General features: G+C 38.3%; 1 protein-coding gene across 1 annotated transcript; it reads left to right on the top strand.

Annotated features, from left to right (window-relative positions):
* The first annotated feature begins 12179 nt into the window (after positions 1-12179).
* Positions 12180-13241, top strand: CLE8 (CLAVATA3/ESR-RELATED 8). Its single transcript, XM_089046996.1, has one exon. It carries the CDS (start codon positions 12289-12291, stop codon positions 13120-13122), a length of 834 nt encoding a protein of 277 aa, XP_088903122.1. The 5' UTR covers positions 12180-12288; the 3' UTR covers positions 13123-13241.
* The last annotated feature ends 6439 nt before the right edge of the window (positions 13242-19680 follow it).

The following is a 19680-nucleotide window of genomic DNA, read 5'->3' as shown; positions in this document are numbered from 1 at the left end:
CCATTGATGGGCCGAGAAATGGAAGTCTCGGGGTTGCTTAGGAGCCTCGGAACTCAAGCCCATTTCTTAAGCCCAAACATGTGGGGGAGCACAAAAAAGAAAGTAGCCCATTACTTCAACCAAAATAGCCCAACCAAAATAGCCCAACAATTGATGAAGTTAGCCCATTTACTTGATAAACCAACTTATTGTCGTAGAAGGCCCAAGCAACCCAAGAAAATATCTGCAAATCTCCAGCTGAAAACAAAAGCCATGATGAAAGCCAAAATATCCATGTCAGTGAGCTGCTGGGAGGCTGCAGCACATGAGAAGGAAAAAGTTTCAAGCAAAAAGCATCCAAGGGACCAAGGGATATTGGGGTGCAACTTGCTAGGAGGGGAATCACCCTTTGAACCAGCATGCATACCCATTTCTTTCCCTCATCAGACCTGGCCATGGAAGAAGGAAGGAAAGAAAAAAAGGAGATGGTCTGGGAATAGAAGTTCTCCAACGTAGCAGTGCGGGAAGAGCATTGAGCTCCCAAAAATTCCCTGATTTTGTGAGATTGGGCAAAGAAGATATTGCCAAAATAAGATAAGTCAAAAGAAGGGAGGAGGAAGGAAGGAAAAAGTTTGGCCAAATTGGATAGAAACCATTAGGATTCTTGGAAAATGATAGCTTCCAGTAGCTATAAAAAAGGCATTTTCTACCCAACCAAAAACAACCTACATTTAGAGAGCAAGCTTCATCTCTCATCTTTGAAATTCTACAATTTCGTGCCCTTTTCCTCCATCTCCTCCCATTTTCTCTTCTGGCAAGCCATTCCAGTCGACATAGCTTTTCTCGGGCTGCTGAAAAATTACCCAAAGCACCTCTGGGGCTTTTTCTTCCAATTACAAATGGGCACGCGTAAAGGGAAATTGCTGAAATTGCCCCTGTCTGAGTTCCCAAATTAAGCCCCAAAAGAGCTTTGAAAGGCAGTAGAGCCTTAGGAAGGCGTTCTGTTACCTTCACCAACGAAAATAAGGGCTGCTTACAGATGATTTTTTGATGCTTACAGATAAACTTTTAAGCTTGGCATGAGAGGCATATGGCATGGAAGCAAAATTAGCATGAGTTGAGCACCAAAAAGGAAATATGGCTTCCTAGGGAGAAAGATGAGTGCTTAAGGTGAGGAAGAAGAGGTTTGCAAGCAAATGTGGCTGAGAAGAGGAAAAGAAAGAACTATGTTCTTCCGACAGCTTGCCAAAAGAAGAAAATGAGGAAGGAGGGTGAATAGTGCATGAGGTTGTTGGGCTTTTGCAGGTAAGAGAGGAAGCTTGCTCTCCAAGCGTGGGTTGGATTTGTTAGGTAGGAGAAGCCTCAATTTATAGCCGCTGGAAACCACCAATTTTCAAGAAACCCTAATGGCTTCTACCCATTTTGGCTAAGCTTTTCCCTCATTTCTATCTCCTCCCATGGCTTTTCCCATTTTGATGAAATCTCTTCTATCTATTTGCACCAGATCAGAGTTTTTGAAGCTCAATGCCCCTTTTTCCCAACTGTCTCAATGGCAGACTTCCATTCCCAGCCATCTCTTTTATTGCTTTCTTCTCTTTTTCCATGGCCAAGTCCGATGGGGAGCGAATTGGGGTATGTATGCTGGTTCGAAGAGTGCTTCTCTTCCTGGCGGCTTACATGCTAATATCCCTTGGGTCCTTGCATGTTTCTTTTGCTTTGAAACTTGTTTCTTCCTTCCTGTTAACCAACGTGGTCTTCCATGGCTTCTTCATGGTTTTATCCTTCAGCCAATAGATGGGGTTTGTTTGCTACCTCTATTTGTATGGGTTTTCTAGGATAGGAAGTCAACCCTCTAAACAAATGGGCCACCCCTATCAAATATTAGGCTATATTGGTTAATTTTAGTGGATAATTTTGGTTGGGCTTTTTGGTTGGACTATTTTTCCATTTTGTGCTCACCCATATGTTTGAGCCTAAGAAATGAGCTTGGGTTCCGAGGCTCCTAAGCAACCCGAAACCTCCACTTCTCGGTCCATCAATGGGCCTCTGACAATTCAGTACCATCCATACCACAACCCACTCAAGCAAGCCTCAGGAAGGACTGCGATGTTTAATTTCGGCATGGGCTTGTAAAGCCAGTATACTTTATCTCAACCCCTAGCATGGAGAATTTATTTAGCATGACACGTGAACTACAACTCGCATGTGGCGAGTTTCTGTGTACTCCGCTTTATGCTTTTTCTTAATGAAGTGTCTTTTGGGCTGATAATTTATTCGGGCCCAACCATGGATTTTTTGGGCCTCAACATTAGCCCCCTTAATTATAAGGGCCATGGGCAAGTGCTGGAATGACCTGAATAATTAAACCCAACCCAAAAAATCAGATTTGTATTTGTAGGGAAGCTCTCCTCTTCCCACGTGCAAAATGACGGCGTGTCATAATTGACCCCATCAGTTATTTGCAGTTTCCCAACACTAAACGTCTTATTCCTTTCTTTTTTTATTATTTTCTTTCTTTCTCTTCCCTTTTCTTCCTCTTTTCTCGCACCAGACCCAAATCAAAACTAAGTGAGAGAGTGAGATCATGCGAAAAACATCTACCTCCAACCCCTGGGAAAAGAGCCCAAGTCGATTTCGACCCCGTCACCCTTCTCCCTTCAAAGAAGCCCTTCTGCCGTTGCTAGAAGGGACCTTTTTTGCGTGGATTTTCCTTTAAGATTCTCAATTTCGCTCCCTTTCTTGGTATATTCAAGGTCACCCGCTGGGATTTTAGCAAGGTATGTCCCTTCTCTAGCTTTCTCTTGGATTTATTGAGGAATTTGTTGGGTTCCTTTCATTCATGAATATTTCCCTTCATTTTGGTAGTCAAGCATCCACTCCTTTTGACCCATCCTATTTTTTGTTGAAGTAATCGTTTAGCAAGGAAGATTTTGCGTCAGATTTTGGGATTATTCCCCCTTTTGATTTCTTTCTTTTTGCACGCTGCCGGAATAGTGTGAACTTTGTGAGAATAAATCGTTGGTGTAGATTGCATCCTTTTCTTTTCTCTATTTTTCTTCCCCTTTTTTGTCATGTGGTGGCCCTTTTCTGAGCTAGTGAAAAGGCTAAATTTTGCATGATGCTTTTTTTCTATGCAGGTATATACATCTACGGCACAAGCAGGGGAAGGTGAGTGGCTTGGAAGCTTTGACGTTTTTGCTGTTGGAACCCACGAATCTTCCAGCCTTCTAACTTGGATATTTGGGGCTTCTGCTTTAATCTTTTGGTAAGTAACTCCGCAATTTGAATATTCCAGGAATAAGCATAGACTAGTGCTTGGCCTAGGCTTACTCTCCTCTTGTGGAAATAGAAATTGATAGAATGCATGCTCTGCAATGCTTGAATCTTTTGGCATTTTGAGGGAGAATTTGTTTGTCATGAGAATTGCTTGAGAATTTTGCTTGCCATGGATAAATTGCATGCTGCTTTGATATTTGCTTAAGCGTTTTCTTTGGCGTGAGCTTGACTTGCCATGCTTGGCGTATATTTTGTGTGTGTTATGTTCTTGCCCACCTTTTTTTGATTGAACTATATGCATCACGAGCGTATGCTTGTAACCGCATGATTAATACATAGGATTAGAGGCTGTTGAAAGCTGGAGGAAAGCACCATTTGTTTCCTTTTATGAGCTTAGAGCTTGGACATGGATAACTATTTATTTTTTTGGCTTTATAGGGATAGATATAAACATGTGTATGATGGGTCTGCAAGAATGCCGTGTAACTCATAGGGATTTTTCTTGTTTTTGTGAAAAAGTTACTTGGAGGTAAGTGGTGTTCAGTTTGTAACACTTTCCTTGTGAAAGGATCTGCTGGAATGATTGATTGAGCATGGAATGAGAACCTTGCTTCTCATAAGCTCGAGTAATAGATTGCATGATGCTTCAAAAATTTTGTTGTTTATGCATTTCGCGTGGCATGAGATAGCTTGGTTTGCTTGGCCTGTAAAGTTCATATGGCTTGCATGCTAGTGTGGAGATTTCTTGGCTTTTAACACAGAGATGCTTTGCCCTTTTGCAGCATATTCTTTGTTGGTAATTCTTGCAGGAATTCATCTAATAAGTCACAATGATTTATGTGATCAGTGGTGGCTTATTTCCCGTTGCACGATGGGTTGAAGCATGGACGACTACCTTCATAGCTTAGAAACACTTGCCAAAACTTGATCATAGGCACTGGGTAAACTTTGGAGGCTACTCTAATTTCCAGGTGCTGTATAGAGAAAATGCATGTTTCCGGCGGCTACCCTTGCAGTATCACTAAGGGTTGGCTAGAATGGTTCGAACGCGAGTTGATGGACCCAACTACCAAAGATGTTTTGCGGATGATTGAAGATCGCAAAGGAAACATTGTTTTTTTTATCTTACAGCAGCGTGTTGGAAGTGCTTAAGCATGTGTCTTATTAGGACCTTGCGTGGACTTCCTGCTGGATACTTAAAAGAAGTTATAACACACATTGTTTTTTAGAGCACGAGCTGCTTTTAGCATAAAGATATATCCATGATCCCCTGAAGCAAGAGTTGTTAAGCCTTCAAGAACACGAATTGGAGAGCCAGTGTCGTAAGCTACGAGACCTTCTCCTTGACAAATGACCGACTGAGAATGGCCCTTGGTGCATGGTGGAAACATCGAAAGGATCATCTCACAGCGCTTCTTCTATTCTGTTTTAGTCATGCACCGTGATCTAGTTGAGGTACCCGATTCTCCTTCTTCGCATTGTAATATATATATATATATATTTCTTTTAATAGAAAAGGCATATCTTCCAGCACCATCTTTCTTTAACACTTGTCCTTATTTCACTTTGCATGTTGCATTTCTTTGTTGTAGGGGCTGGTTGGCTCAGTGTGTAGTAGTTTTTCCTTTTGAAACTGCATGGTGTATCGATCTTTAGCACAGTTGATTGCATTTGGGCTTGAGCTGTACCCTTTTTTTTTTTTTTTTTTTTTTGGGAGAGCTTAAAGCTCATGTTGTTGGAAACTTGAAACAAAGCTTTGTTGCATACTTTCTGTCAGACTTTTGATGTAGAATGCTTGAGATATTAAGCTTTTGTACACTTTTCTTGGTTGGAAATAATGAAATGCATGAATTGTTGAGGTTCGGAATGCATTGAGATAAAGATTTCCAGCTTGTTCTATACACTTTGCTTGGTTGAAATGCATGAGTTGCTTGAGATTTTAACAGGTTGGGTTGTGGTAGGTGCAAGGTACATGCTGCCCATTTTTTTACAGGATCACAAAAGTGTTTGCCCCATTGCCTCTACGTTTTTTTTTTCTACTTCCACAAGGCCTTCCTCATGTGATCTGATTTTTCTTCCACAGCACCCCAACACATACAGTATCTTCAAATATTGCAAGCGCTGGGATGATTTTCCTTCATAGCATGACCTTCCCCTTTTTTCTTTTTTTTTTCTTTTTTTTTCAGGTTGAGAGCATCTCATAAGTCGCGGAGGATACACTTCTTACTCCTCCTCTTGGGACGCGTCTAGCGTAGTGCCAACAACGCCATGCGCCTTCCAGTAGCGCAGCCTCCTGCTCCTCCTTTCCTAAGCATATCCGACACAACCGCCGCACCTCTCCACATCCTCGAACAGATCTTGCCTCATACTCCTTCTTTTCTAAGCACATCCGACACAACTACGCACCTCTTCACAGCTTCCAGATCTGCCTTCTACTCCTCTTTTCCTAGTCACATCCGACACAACTGCAAGGCCACCTCTCCCAGGCTTCCAGAAGGCCGCCTCGTGGTGAGATTAATGATGACAGCCATAAGGACGGTGATGTTTCCACCTCCATGAGACATTTATAGGAGAAAAGCATGTCTTGGCAAGATTAGGAAAATTCCTTCATGGCATTCAAAGCCTTCTTTGATGGTGGTGCTAAGATCGTCCGATCTATCGATGAGCTTCTTCCGCTCTTTTTGGGCATTCTTCATAGCCTCCATGTACATAATTCTTCTTTTCTGTCTTTTTTTTTCTTTTATCGGGCTACTTCTTCCAGCATCACTTAGTCTTGACACATGCCTACTTTCTTCTTGTAGGTTGTCTTTCCTTGGCTTGGTGATCGATTATCTTGTCACATGGTTTTGTTCCCTTTGAGACCATATGATGCATGGGTCTTTAGCATGTGTAGTTTTATCTTGCTTTGATTGTAATTTTTTTTTGCCACTCTAACGACTATGTCGTTTTGACTTTGTAATGTAGTATTGAACCATCAGAGCTTGTATTAATTTCTGAATGCTTGAGGCAGGTTGTAATCTGTATGCCTCATATATATATATATATATATATTGCTTGGTTGGCAAAATCTTTTTTTTTTTTTGTGCACTGCTTGAGATTTTCTGATAGGTTGGACATCCTTAAAAACAAAGTGCATGCTGCCAAAATTTTGTCTAACCACCGGGCCTGAAAAACACCTTCTTGGCATGCCTAAAAAGGGCCAGACTAGTATGTCCATGGTTTTTGCCAAGGTTTTGTAAAATTCCCAGATGTCTTGCATATTCAGGGTTGCTTATCAAAAGGGTACAATGGTTTCGTTGTTCCAGCAGCTCAAGAATGCATGCCCCATATTATTTTGCTTAGGCATGGTGCTTGTTGATGGTCCGGGACCCTATCCAAGTGACTTCGCTTGGCATGTCTTACTGCTAAGTAGCGTGTTTTGTTTTGTTTTGTTTTTTTTTGGTTTCAATGTGAAGCAGGTTTAAAATATTTAAAAATAAAATTCCAAAGACATATATATATATATATATAGTTTTTTTTTTCTCTTTTCAAAATAATGCTTCATTCTCATTGCAAAGCTCCTGCTACCATAATGGTGCACCACGCAAAAGAGTCTTTTTTCAAAATATGAAGATAAGACGGAAGAAGTTCATGTCTAAAACAAAAGGAAATGCAATAAATGAAAGTGCTTGACATAAGATTAACTTAGCAATAGTAAGGCTTGAGCAACTTTGCATTGATGAATACTCCAATCAAATCAAGCCCCCAAGTATGAAAGGGCCAAGGAGTGTGCATGATTTGCAATAGCATGAAAGCTTGTGGCTTAGGTTGGCATGTATTTGGCATGTGTCGTACAAGGCTGCCATGCTCTGTAGAAATATTTAACAGAGCCAAAGCTGCTGCCTTACTTGCATGCGGTTCATACCCAACTAATCAAATAGTGATTTGTAGCTCATAACCCATTGTACTTTCTTCAACTTCTGTGAGGTTATGAGAGGTTACGACAGCTGTCTCTTGATAATCTTGCTAACCAAATGAAGCCCCCAAGTGGTGTTCTTCCGACATGTCCAATATGAATACTTCCCTGCTGGGACCATCCTCCCATCCATCAGCAAGTGACCATGGGGTGCTATAACTTCAAGTACCCTCCAATGGCTTTGGATCATTCTTCCATGGGTGACGCAATATGTCGTCATCGAGCAAGTCATCATGGCATGTAATAACAGCAGCCATCTCCTTTCCCCTTCATTTTGGCAAGGGGTCTTCGTCAAAAGCTTGCTTCCTATAGGGCAGCTCAAGAGTTCCATCACGTATCTCGTCGTGCAAGATTTTCCTCAAAGTTTGACAAGCAGTGGTTGGATAACCCACAAACTGATGATAACGACAGTACCTAGGATCACACTTTTCTTATTTGGTAGGAATTTTGTAGGGCTTGAGGGGTTCGATTGCACCATGGACAAACATTGTATCAAGAATGGCGTGGAATTCTCCATCTTTGCATGGCAGTGGCGGGTACGTCTCCCTGCCTTCTCTTTTGCATGAATTGTAGTCATTGGATGATTTAGCATCCTCATCCAATGTCTGGTGTGCTTCTGTCTCTTCAATCTTCCAAGCTTCCTGCCCATTTAATTTAACTGAAATGTTTATTTTCCTCACTGCTTCAACAGAGAAAATTGGCTGATGCCAATATTCTCCAAATAAACTCTATAATCTGCCATAATATTGCCGATGCAAATTTGACAAGCACCTCCTCATCTTTCTCATCGTAGCAATCCAATGCCAGGTCCCGGAATCTGCACACAAAGTCCACGGGATCCTCGCCATGTTTTTGACGAGTGTTGTTGAGTTGAGTGGTGTAACCCTTTCTTCATGCTGAAAATACTTCTTACAGAACCTGCTTGCCAAATCCTCCCAAGAGCAAATAGAGTCTGATGCTAATGTTGTGTACCACGTATAAGCACGATCAGTAAGGCTTTTTGAAAACTCCCGGAGATAGAGATTATGATCACCAGCGTGTGGTCCCAAAGCATCAATGAAGCAGTTGACATGCTCCTTCGGGCTTCCATTCCTTCCGTCGAAAAGGACAAAGCTTGGTGTTTTATAGCCATTGGGGTATGGCGGCTGTTGGAGTAGGCTTGATGAATATGGTGGCTGAGGGACATACTTCCAATCCTCCTGGCTTCGGCTTAGTTTTTTTTTCAGCATGGCAATGACATCTTCGTGAGTGAAAAAGATGGCTCCTTTTGTTCGGGACTTTTTATGGCAGTGTGCAGACTCCTCTTGGGAGGTCTTTCATTTTCTTCGCTTGGCTTGAGACTGAGCTTTTAGCTCTTTGATTATGTCTGCCATCTCCCTCTGAGTTTTCCCCCATAGCATGGATGACTGTAACAAGGTCTGTGAGGGTGAAAGCTCCCTTACTAGCACGTTCTTCTTCTCTTGATGAGGCATGTTGCCTTGATTCCGAGTCACCATGGCTTGGCCCGTCTTGAGAGGTCATGTTGTTGCTTCTGGCTTTCTTCCTTGGAGGCATTGATGAAGATAATGGCCTAATCCTAAGCAGAGTCGCCAATTTATGTAGGGCTTTTTTCTTCCGGCAACTAGAAATGGGTGGGCAGCGGTAAAAGGAAATTGCTGAAATTGCCCCTTGTGTCGAGTTCCCAAATCAAGCCCCAAAAGCGCTTCGAAAGGGCAGTAGAGCCTTATGAAGTGTTCTGCTTACCTTCACCAACGAAAATAAAGGCTGCTTACAGATGATTTCTTGATGCTTACAGATAAACTTTTAAGCTTGGTATGAGAGGCATGTGGTATGTAAGCAAAATTAGTATGACTTGAGCACCAAAAAGGAAATATGGCTTCCTAGGGAGAAAGAGGAGTGTTTAAGGTGAGGAAGAAGAGGTTTGCAAGTAGATGTGGCTGAGAAGAGGAAAAGAAAAAACTATGTTCTTCTGGCAGCTTGCCAAAAGAAGAAAATGGGGAAGAAGGGTGAATAGTGCATGAGGTTGTTGGGCTTTTACAGGTAAGAGAGGAAGCTTGCTCTCCAGGCGTGGGTTGGATTTGTTAGGTAGAAGAAGCCTCAATTTATAGCCGCTGGAAACCACCAATTTTCAAGAAACCCTAATGGCTTCTACCCATTTTGGCTAAGCTTTTCCCTCATTTCTATCTCCTCCCATGGCTTTTCCCATTTTGATGAAATCTCTTCTATCTATTTGCACCAGATCAGAGTTTTTGAAGCTCAATGCCCCTTTTTCCCGCAACTATCTCAATGGCAGACTTCCATTCCCAGCTATCTCTTTTATTGCTTTCTTCATTTTTTTCCATGGCCAAGTCTGATGGGGGAACGAATTGGGGTATGTATGCTGGTTCGAAGAGTGCTTTTCTTCCTGGCAGCTTACATGCTAATATCCCTTGGGTCCTTGCATGTTTCTTTTGCTTTGAAACTTGTTTTTTCCTTCCTGTTAACCAACGTGGTCTTCCATGGCTTCTTCATGGTTTTATCCTTCAGCCAATAAATGGGGTTTGTTTGCTACCTCTATTTGTATGAGTTTTCTAGGATAGGAAGTCATGGGCCACCCTTATCAAATATTGGGCTATATGGGTTAATTTTAGTGGATCATTTTGGTTGGGCTTTTTGGTTGGACTATTTTCCCATTTTGTGCTCACCCATATGTTTGGACCTAAGAAATGGGCTTGGGTTCCGAGGCTCCCAAGCAACCCGGAACCTCCACTTCTCGGTCCATCAATGGGCCTCATGACAATTTAGTACCATCCATACCACAACCCACTCAAGCAAGCCCCGGACATTTGAGTGACTTGGGCCCACTTAGGCTTGTAGCGTGGTTGGGTGTGAGATAACGATTTTGTGCTTGGCATGGCATGTCGCTTGGCATATTTTAATTTTATCATCCTTGGGAAGGACTGCGATGTTTAATTTCGGCATGGGCTTGTAAAGCCAATATACTTTATCTCAACCCCTAGCATGGAAAATTTATTTAGCACAGCACGTGAACTACAACTCGCATGTGGCGAGTTTCCGTGTACTCCGCTTTATGCTTTTTTTTAATGGAGTGTCGTTTTGGGCTGATAATTTATTCGGGCTTAACCATGGATTTTTTGGGCCTCAACAGCACCCAATGCTTCACCACTAGCCACAACCACATCCAGAGAGCAAGCTTCCTCTCTCACCTGCAAAACCTAGCAAATTCGTGCTTTATTCATCATTTTCCCCTATTTTCCCCTCTTATGGCAGGCTGTTCTAACACTTAATAGAGCCTCTATCAAGCTGCCGGAAAAACACTCAAGCCACCAATTCCTCTCTCTTTCCCTCATTCTCAGCCAAACCTTCCTATATACCTTTCTTCTCTTACCTTAACACCCCTTTTTTTCCCCCAAGAATGCATAACTTTCTCTTTAGTGCTAAACTCATGTCAATTTTGCTTCCATACCACAAGCCTCTCATGCCAAGCTAGAAAATCTATTTGTAAGCTGTTATTATTTTTGTTGGTGAAGGTAACCAAGGTGTTTCCTAAGGCATCTCTGTACTTTCGAAGTATTTTTGGGGCTTGATCTTCGAACTCAGGCTCAAGGGGCAATTTCATCCATTTTGCTATTTACGGCAGCCCAGGCCCATAGTAATTGTCAGAACGAAAAAGCCCTTACACAATGGAATCTATATGCCTCTGGGGCATTTGTATTATCCTACAATTACAACATTTTAATTATCAATCAAACTGAATACACATACATTATCACAAATGGAGTCGGACATCCATAAGAATATGTCATCCTCAAACTTTTGTATTCCACATCAATGTGGTTCGTGACATCAATTCCGTTATAATTTCTGTTAAATTTGGTCAATTTGACCTATTTTTTTAAGGGCATTTTTGTCAAACTATCTCTATTTCTCTCAACTCTCTTTTCTATCTCTATCTCAATATCTCTGTTTCCTGAATTTTTTCGTTCTCATCCTTTGCTTCTCAAATGATTTTTTGTTGTATTTATGAAAAAGAGAACCGGATCAATATCCAAGTGCATAAAAGTTAGGAAAATATTGCAATATATATTCTGTATTTCTTAAATAGTTATTGAATATACAAATTAGAATTTGCAACCAAATTCCTAGGAGAAATGTGTCTCCATCAACTAAACTTCTGCCAAGGCTAATGGGGTCTAACTTAGTGGAAAAGGACCTTGATATGTAAATAAGTGATCTCAAGTTCGAACCAAAGTGACACTTTGGCATAAATAAATAAAAAAACAACTAAACTCCTAACTTTGGTATTAAAAAAAACAACTAAACTGCAACCAAGAATATGCTTTAAGGAATTTCCACCCATATATAAAACCATGTTTCTTCTCTTTTGTAACATGGGCATCTTTCATTTTAGCTATTTTATATTTCTGTCAACAAAATTTTTAACGTAAACAATTAGAATATAGCCAAAAGAAAATGCAAGAAACAAATGAAATAATAGAGGGAGGGCTTTGAGAATTAACAATCAGAAGAGTTAAATGACAGATAAACTCAACAATGATGTACTCACCAAAAAAGAATGGTGATTTCCTTTATAAAAAAATCCATTTACCATAATCCAAAATACTTTTGAATAATCAATGAAATCCAATGAACAGAAAAGGTGAAAGCGAAGAACCATTGTTTTGTACAAGAGATTTGGCTTCACGCTTCACGTCTTCACCATAGAAACCCCTTAAGCCATAGCACAACGTCTTACAACTATAAAAAAGTGGGTATATAAAAAAGGAAAGTAAACAAATGTGGGTAATAAAAAAGGAAAGTGTAGAAAAAAAAACAGAAATATATTAAAAACAAGTTTCCTATCATGAAAGGAATTAAGGCAAGTGAGTGAAACATGAAGGCATAAGAAGCAGGGAAGTCTGAAGATTTACCGTCATATCTAGGAGACTGAAACCCTAGCTAGAGAATAAAAAGGGCAAGCTGTCCTATAAGTCCTGCCCAAAATAGGAAATCGAAACCCTATAAGAAGGCAAAGTTGGCTGTTTCAAAGGGCCATCAAACAATATAATCGATCAGAGATGGAGTTTTCTAAGACCTACTTGTTTGTGTTGCTCACCACTCTTCTCTTGCTGTGTTCTTCTTGTTCTGGCGATCAAGGGTCTGCACATAATGATCTCAAGACTCTTGTTTCTTCATCCGTTCCATACCCAATCAAACAATCCACCAAATTTGCTGATCAACATCCTCTCCTCAAGTATAGGATCAAGATGCAGGTCCCTTCTGGCCCAAACCCTTTACACAACATATTGCCACCAAAGGTTGATGGTGCAAAAAATTATCATATCTTGAGGGAGGTTCCTTCGGGTTCGAATCCTTTACATCACAACATTCCCCCGCAGAAAAAGTTCGATGATCCAGCAAATCATCAAATCTTGAGGGAGGTTCCTTCCGGTTCGAATCCTTTACATCACAACATTCCCCCGCAGAAAAAGTTCGATGATCCAGCAAATCATCAAATCTTGAGGGAGGTTCCTTCGGGTTCGAATCCTTTACATCACAACGTTCCCCCGCAGAAAAAGTTCGATGATCCAGCAAATCATCAAATCTTGAGGGAGGTTTCTTCGGGTTCAAATCCTTTACATCACAACGTTCCCCCGCAGAAAAAGTTCGATGATCCAGCAAATCATCAAATCTTGAGGGAGGTTTCTTCGGGTTCAAATCCTTTACATCACAACGTTCCCCCGCAGAAAAAGTTAGATGATCCAGCAAACTTTTATCCCACAAGGCTTGTGCCTACTGGCCCAAATCGGGCAGAGTCTCCTGAGGAACCGCCTTCAAAAGTACTGTCTGCTCCGCTTCCGTCACCTTCACCTGCGAAAGCAAAGCCATGGAGGAATGCTCCATTTATTTAGCTAGTTATAGTCAATAAACCTAGAATAGCATTTAGTTTCTAGTTTTCCTTTTAGAAAATTTTGCTTCGGTCCAAAAGCTCAACGTCAACATGGGTGGAGTCCACGGATTCTTGTTTGCCTATTTCTTTTTGGATTTGATGACTCATATTTGTGTATTTAGCTGCGTTTTTTTCTTATTTTCCCTATCAATCCCAACTGTTGTGTTAAAATTGCCACATATACTTCCTTTAAAAAAAAAAATCAGAATATTGCCACATATACAATTAGCTAAATAGTTATTCAATTAACCCCACAAGCTCCGAAAAAAAAACCCCCCACTACGTATAACCACCACATGATCACCACTGCATCATCACCACCAAGGTATGCCCCTCGATCAAATTCAACAGCATTCGCAGCCAAAAGAGATAAAGGTCAAATATATTGATAAAGTTGATGGCAGAAAACTGATGAAATTGAAAATGAAATTTGATTACATTTAGAACGGGAAAAGTTAGACCAAATTCAAGTGAGCATTTTCGTGATTGTATTAATTGTTACCCAATGGATTTAATATATGAAACCAATTGCGTAAGATTCTAGTCATTTAGGAAGTGGGTCTTTGATTTGACGATCAGTAGATTCCCATTGAGATTGAGATGTGGCCATATGGTAGGAAGGCTCAGTGAGGTTGTTTTTCCAGTCTGGTTGGATTGGTTTTACAATGACGGTGGTGGATTGGTTTTGCAGTGACTGTGGTGTATCGGTTTTGGTACTGTTAGGGCTCGTTTGGTTGGTGTCTTGTTAAGACTCGTTTGGTGCCTCAGATTGGATTGGATAATGAGCTTAAGATTTAATATTAACTCTATTATTTTTTTTATTTTTTTCTCAAAAAATTAATGACTGCTTATCAGAATATGCGGCAATTTTTATTAGCTCAGGGCTAGTGACGTATACATGCCATTTGGGATCCACATTGTGTTCCTAGCATTTTCCTTCAATTTAATTCCAGGTTTCTTTAATCAATAATGTTAGGAACATCAAATTTGAGTCCTAAAAGTGAAATGGCATCTACCATATCATTATGTTTCAATTAAAATTAATACATGTATTTAACAGTAATTAACTTATTTTAACACAGAAATTAATTAAAACATAATTTTTGAGTGAACCTAAAAGTGTCCACCATGTTCTACCTCCACCAATCCTCCCTCTTTGCTATTCACATAATATTGGGTGCATTTGGCAGTGTGGCGCGGCTGGGCTGGGGAGCCACAGTGGTGAGGGGCAGTCCGACTGCACGACGGGTGACAAAGTGAGGATTGGTCACTTTAGGTTAACTAAATACACCCTATTTAACTATTAAAAATACCTCTGATACATCTTATTTAAATAATTTTAAAAACTAAACATTTACAAATGAAATAACTGAAAAGATTTATTTATAAAAATATAATATAAAAAACCCTACTTAACCCCCCGCTCTCCCTCTCCTCCCACAACCGCTTCCACATCCAACCCCTACCCGCCCATTCCTTCCTCCACCACCACCCATCCATCTCGAAGTTCTACACCCTCCCTCCCACACCTCCCTTCGTACCCAAGCCCCCGAAAATTTATCATGGTACCCAGCCCCCTGCCGTACCCACAAATTATCATCTTGACCATCGTACCTCAAGTGGGCTAGCACTTATATTTTTTTATTCCTCATGTCAACTAAATCCAACACAGTGCCATCTCCATCTGGATCCATCTCGCTTTCCCTTATATGAGCTAATTTCATGTCACTGTGCTCTTTGGCTTGCCTGGGTGTGTTCCCATGAAAGACGAATGTTGCCCTTTCTTGAAATTAAGTACAAATGAAGCCAACGTGGCGGGGTTTCTTTTGTTTTTTGTTTTTGTTATTTTTCTTTTATTAGCTCCATACCATAATCAAGATGTTACAACATTTTTTTGATTAGGGTTGAATATGGTTGGTAGGGTGTACTTATTAAATTACATTTGTTTTACAATTCAATATATATCATTTTTGGTCATTTTATATTAGGATAAATTAGTAATTCAATAAATAGTTTGGTAATAGGGTGTTGTTGCTGATACTTTCTTCTCAGTTCCTTCTTCTCCGTCTTCCACAACCCGAGCTCGGAGAAGGAAGAGATAAGAGGGCCCTATGGAGAATGTGGTTAGAAATCCTCAGTTAATTTTAGAGTTCGTTTAACAATATTTTATTAATTATTGTTAAGTACATGTCTCAATTTCAATTAAAACATGATATGGCAAATGTCACCTTATTTTGAACTCAAATTTGGTATCCTAGCGCCACCCTCCTTTAATTGTATTCATTGACTCTGTTCATTGGTTGGTATTATGGTCAATTAACGTTAATTTGAAAATTCTTTATCAATTGGTTGTTGTCTTCTCCTCCTCCGTTTCTTATAGACATCCTTAGCCAAAGGCATATTCTTACCTATACGTACGTCCCTCATCTTCTCTTTGTATTCACCTCAGCAAGAGGTAATACAGAATATAGCCTACCTCAATATTACCTATATATCCCTTAGGTATTAAGATTGAAACTCTAGAGTTCTCTACAAGGCTTTAGGTTTTATCACAGTAACGCGAATCCTCATGTTCTAAAGGTACAAATTTCTCTTATTACCCTATTGCATTTTTTTAGCATACGTTGGGCTTTCTATCTTATAAGTGTCATTACTAAGGGCCAGTTTGGGATTGATGTGCAGAAAATAATTGTCGATTCTTTGAGAGAAATCACCGTGAGAGAAAGCAATTTAGCGTTTGGTAAAATTTTTGTTAAAAGTGTTGTTGGTATTGATTTTACGCATAATCAGAAAATGATCGCCGCATAATCATTAAATCCAGCACTTTTTCAAAACTGATTCCTGCATAATCAGAAAATGAAAGCACCTCATTAGCTGCTTTCCTTATAGCTTTCTCTCACAAATTTTTTTAACAATAAGTGATTTTCTCACAGTTTACCAAACGAGTTGAGTTTCTCAATATTTTTAAAAAATCACTTATCACCCCAAATAAGCAATGCCAAACAGGCACTAATACTCATGAAAGAGGCAAACACTAGGAAAAAAAAACCCTTGCGCAACGAAACTCAAAACTTCGTCGCTCAAAGTCTTGAGCGACCAAATTTTGCGCGACGAAAAATAATTAGTTACTCAAAGTCACTTCGCGCGACGACAATACATCGTCGTTCAAAGTCTTGCACGACCAAATTTTGCGCGACGAAAAATAATTCGTCGCGCAAAGTCACTTTGCACGATGACAATACATCATCGCTCAAAGTGACTTTGCACGACGAAACAATAATCTTCGTCACGCAAAGTCCTCATAAAAATAAATAAAATAAAAAAATTATTTTTAAAATCTTTGCATGACGTAATCCAAACATTTCGTCGCCTAAACCAATTTTTTATTTTTTTTATTTTTTTATTTTATATGCATAACACTTAAGAAATTAAACGGTATATATTTATTAAGTAGCTTTAAGTTTATTATTTTAGATTGGAACGGATTTTTGTTAGAAAAATATTGTTGTTCGAATTGGGTTTTTGTTAGAAAATATATATTTTAAATTGACGATCAAATTAGTTCATTGTATTCATATAGGGTCAAGGAGTGTAGCTATAAAAAATCATCAAAATCGGAGTTAAAATAACAGTTAAATCATGATTTTTCATTTATAACCGTCGAAAAGTTTTGTCTCATTACCTGATCTCTAAATATTTATTTTTTCCGATTTTTTGCGTATATGATCTCGAAGTATAAACAAACAAGTTTGACGGTTGGATTGTTGAAACTAGTTTTGTTGAATGCACATGCCATCAAAACTATATATTCACTAACAATTAAGAGTTTATTTATACTTTCGTTAAATATAACATAAGATTTTGTGGTATCCACTAGTGTAAATATTTTAAATTAAAGATCAAATTTAGTCATTGTATTCATATAGGGTCAAGGAGTGTAGCTTTAAAAAATCATCAAAATCGGAGTTAAAATAACCGTTAAATTATGATTTTTCATTTATAACCGTCAAAAAGTTTTGTCCCGTTACTTGATCTCTGAATGTTTATTTTTGTTTTGATTTTTGGCGTATATGATCTCGAAGTATAAACAAACAAGTTTGACGGTTGGATCGTTGAAACTAGTTTCGTAAAATGCGTATGCCATCAAAACAATATATTCACTAACAATTAAGAGTTTATTTATACTTTCGTTAAATATAATATAAGATTTTGTGGTATCCACTAGTGTAAATATTTTAAATTGAAGATCAAATTCAGTCATTGTATTCATATAGAGTCAAGGAGTGTAGCTGTAAAAAATCATCAAAATCGGAGTTAAAATAACCGTTAAATCATGGTTTTTCATTTATAACCGTCGAAAAGTTTTGTCCTATTACTTGATCTCTGAAATTTTATTTTATTTTTCGATTTTTGGCGTATATGATCTTGAAGTATAAACAAACAAGTTTGACGGTTGGATCGTTGAAACTAGTTTCGTAGAATGTGTATGCCATCAAAACAATATATTCACTAACAATTAAGAGTTTATTTATACTTTCGTTAAATATAACATAAGATTTTGTAGTATACACTAGTGTAAATATTTTAAATTGAAGATCCAATTCAATCATTGTATTCATATAGGGTCAAAGAGTGTAGCTGTAAAAAATCATCAAAATCGGAGTTAAAATAACCTTTAAATCATGATTTTTCATTTATAACCATCGAAAAGTTTTGTCCTGTTACTTGATCTCTGAATGTTTATTTTTTCCAATTTTCGGCGTATATGATCTCGAAATATAAACAAACAAGTTTGATGGTTGGATCATTGAAACTAGTTTCGTAGAATGCATATGCCATAAAAATAATATATTCACTAACAATTAAGAGTGTATTTATACTTTCGTTAAATATAACATAAGATTTTGTAGTATCCACTAGTGTAAATATTTTAAATTGAAGATCAAATTCAGTCGTTGTATTCATATAGGGTCAAGGAGTGTAGCTGTAAAAAAATAATCAAAATCGGAGTTAAAATAACTGTTAAATCGTGATTTTTCATTTATAACTATCAAAAAGTTTTGTCCCATTATTAGATCTCTGAATGTTTGTTTTTTGCGAATTTTGGAATATACGATCTTAAAGTATATACAAACAAGTGTGACGGTTGGATCGTTGAATGATGTGTGTGTATATATATATATCTATTTATTAAGTAGCTTTAACCTTATTTAAATTTTAAATCTTAAAATAAAATTATTTTATTTTTTATAATTCATAACAATTATTTTTATAAATATTGTGCTACGAACCAATTTTTCGTCTCTCAAAAGTTTGCGCGACCAACAGTTCGTCGCGCAAAACTCTAAAAATTTGTGTTGGTACCAAAAATGAGACGCGAGATTATAGAAAAATAAAAATAAAACTTTTAGACTTTGCGCGACCAATATATATTTTTAAATCGTCAAAAATTTGGTACAAAAAATGGGACTCGGGAATTTTTATATATAATTTTTTAGACTTTGCTCGATCAATATGTATTTTTCGTCGCCCAAAAATTTAAAAATTTGGGTGGGTACCAAAAATTGGACCCGGGATTTTTTTTATTTTTTATTTTAGAATTATTTTTAGACTTTGCGCTACCAATATTCCACTATTCGTCGAGCAAAACTTTCCGCGACCAATATTCCAATATTTTTCGTTGCGCGACCAACAATATTTTTCGTCACACAAAGTGATATGGTTTTTAAAACCAAAATAACTCCTCCACCATTTTCTCAATGTCTTTCTCTACTCTTACCTCTTCTCTCTCTTTCCCTCTCCCCAAATCCCACCCTTTCTCTCACACTCACTCCTCTCACTTAATCTCTCATCTCTCTCTTCACTATCTCTCACTCTCTCATCTCTCTTTTCACTATCTCTCACTCTCACTCACTCTCTCATCTCTCTATCACTATCTTCTCTAATTCTCTCACACTCACTCCTCCCTCTCATTCTCACTCACTCTCAATCTTGCCAAAAGGTATATTCTCTCCAAATTTTAAATTTTTTTCATTAATATGTATTTTTGGAGTTAGTTTTGAGTTTGTGTGGGATTTGGGGTTGAGTAAAGGGGAGGGATTGGAGTTTGGGTTGGATTTGTAGTATAACAATTTTAGGGGAAATTATTTTGTTGTTGTTGTTGTTGTTATTTGACCATATTTGTTTTTTTTTTTTTTTTTTTGTAGGGAATCATCGAGACTTTGACGGCTAAAGTTGAGGATTAGGAAGCTATCAAAACATATCCTCCGCCACTACCACCACAATACGCTTGTATTAGGATTTATTATTGTACTTTGTTAATTTATGTGTACATTTTGAATATTATATATATATATATTTATTAGATAATTTGATCACTATTTTTCATATGTCAATTTAAATTAAAGTAATTAAAAAAAATCATACAATTAAATTAAATTTAAAAATTCAAAATTCAAAAAGTCAAAAAAAAAAATTTAAAACACAAAACATATTTTGTCCCGTCACGCAAAACTCTAAA

The sequence above is a fragment of the Prunus mume genome, linkage group LG2 (assembly GCF_029339155.1).
Source record: "Prunus mume cultivar Tortuosa linkage group LG2, ASM2933915v1, whole genome shotgun sequence".
In the NCBI taxonomy this organism is placed as follows: Eukaryota; Viridiplantae; Streptophyta; class Magnoliopsida; order Rosales; family Rosaceae; genus Prunus; species Prunus mume.
Note: the sequence above shows the minus strand (reverse complement) of the source record. Positions and strands in the feature narration are given on the sequence as shown.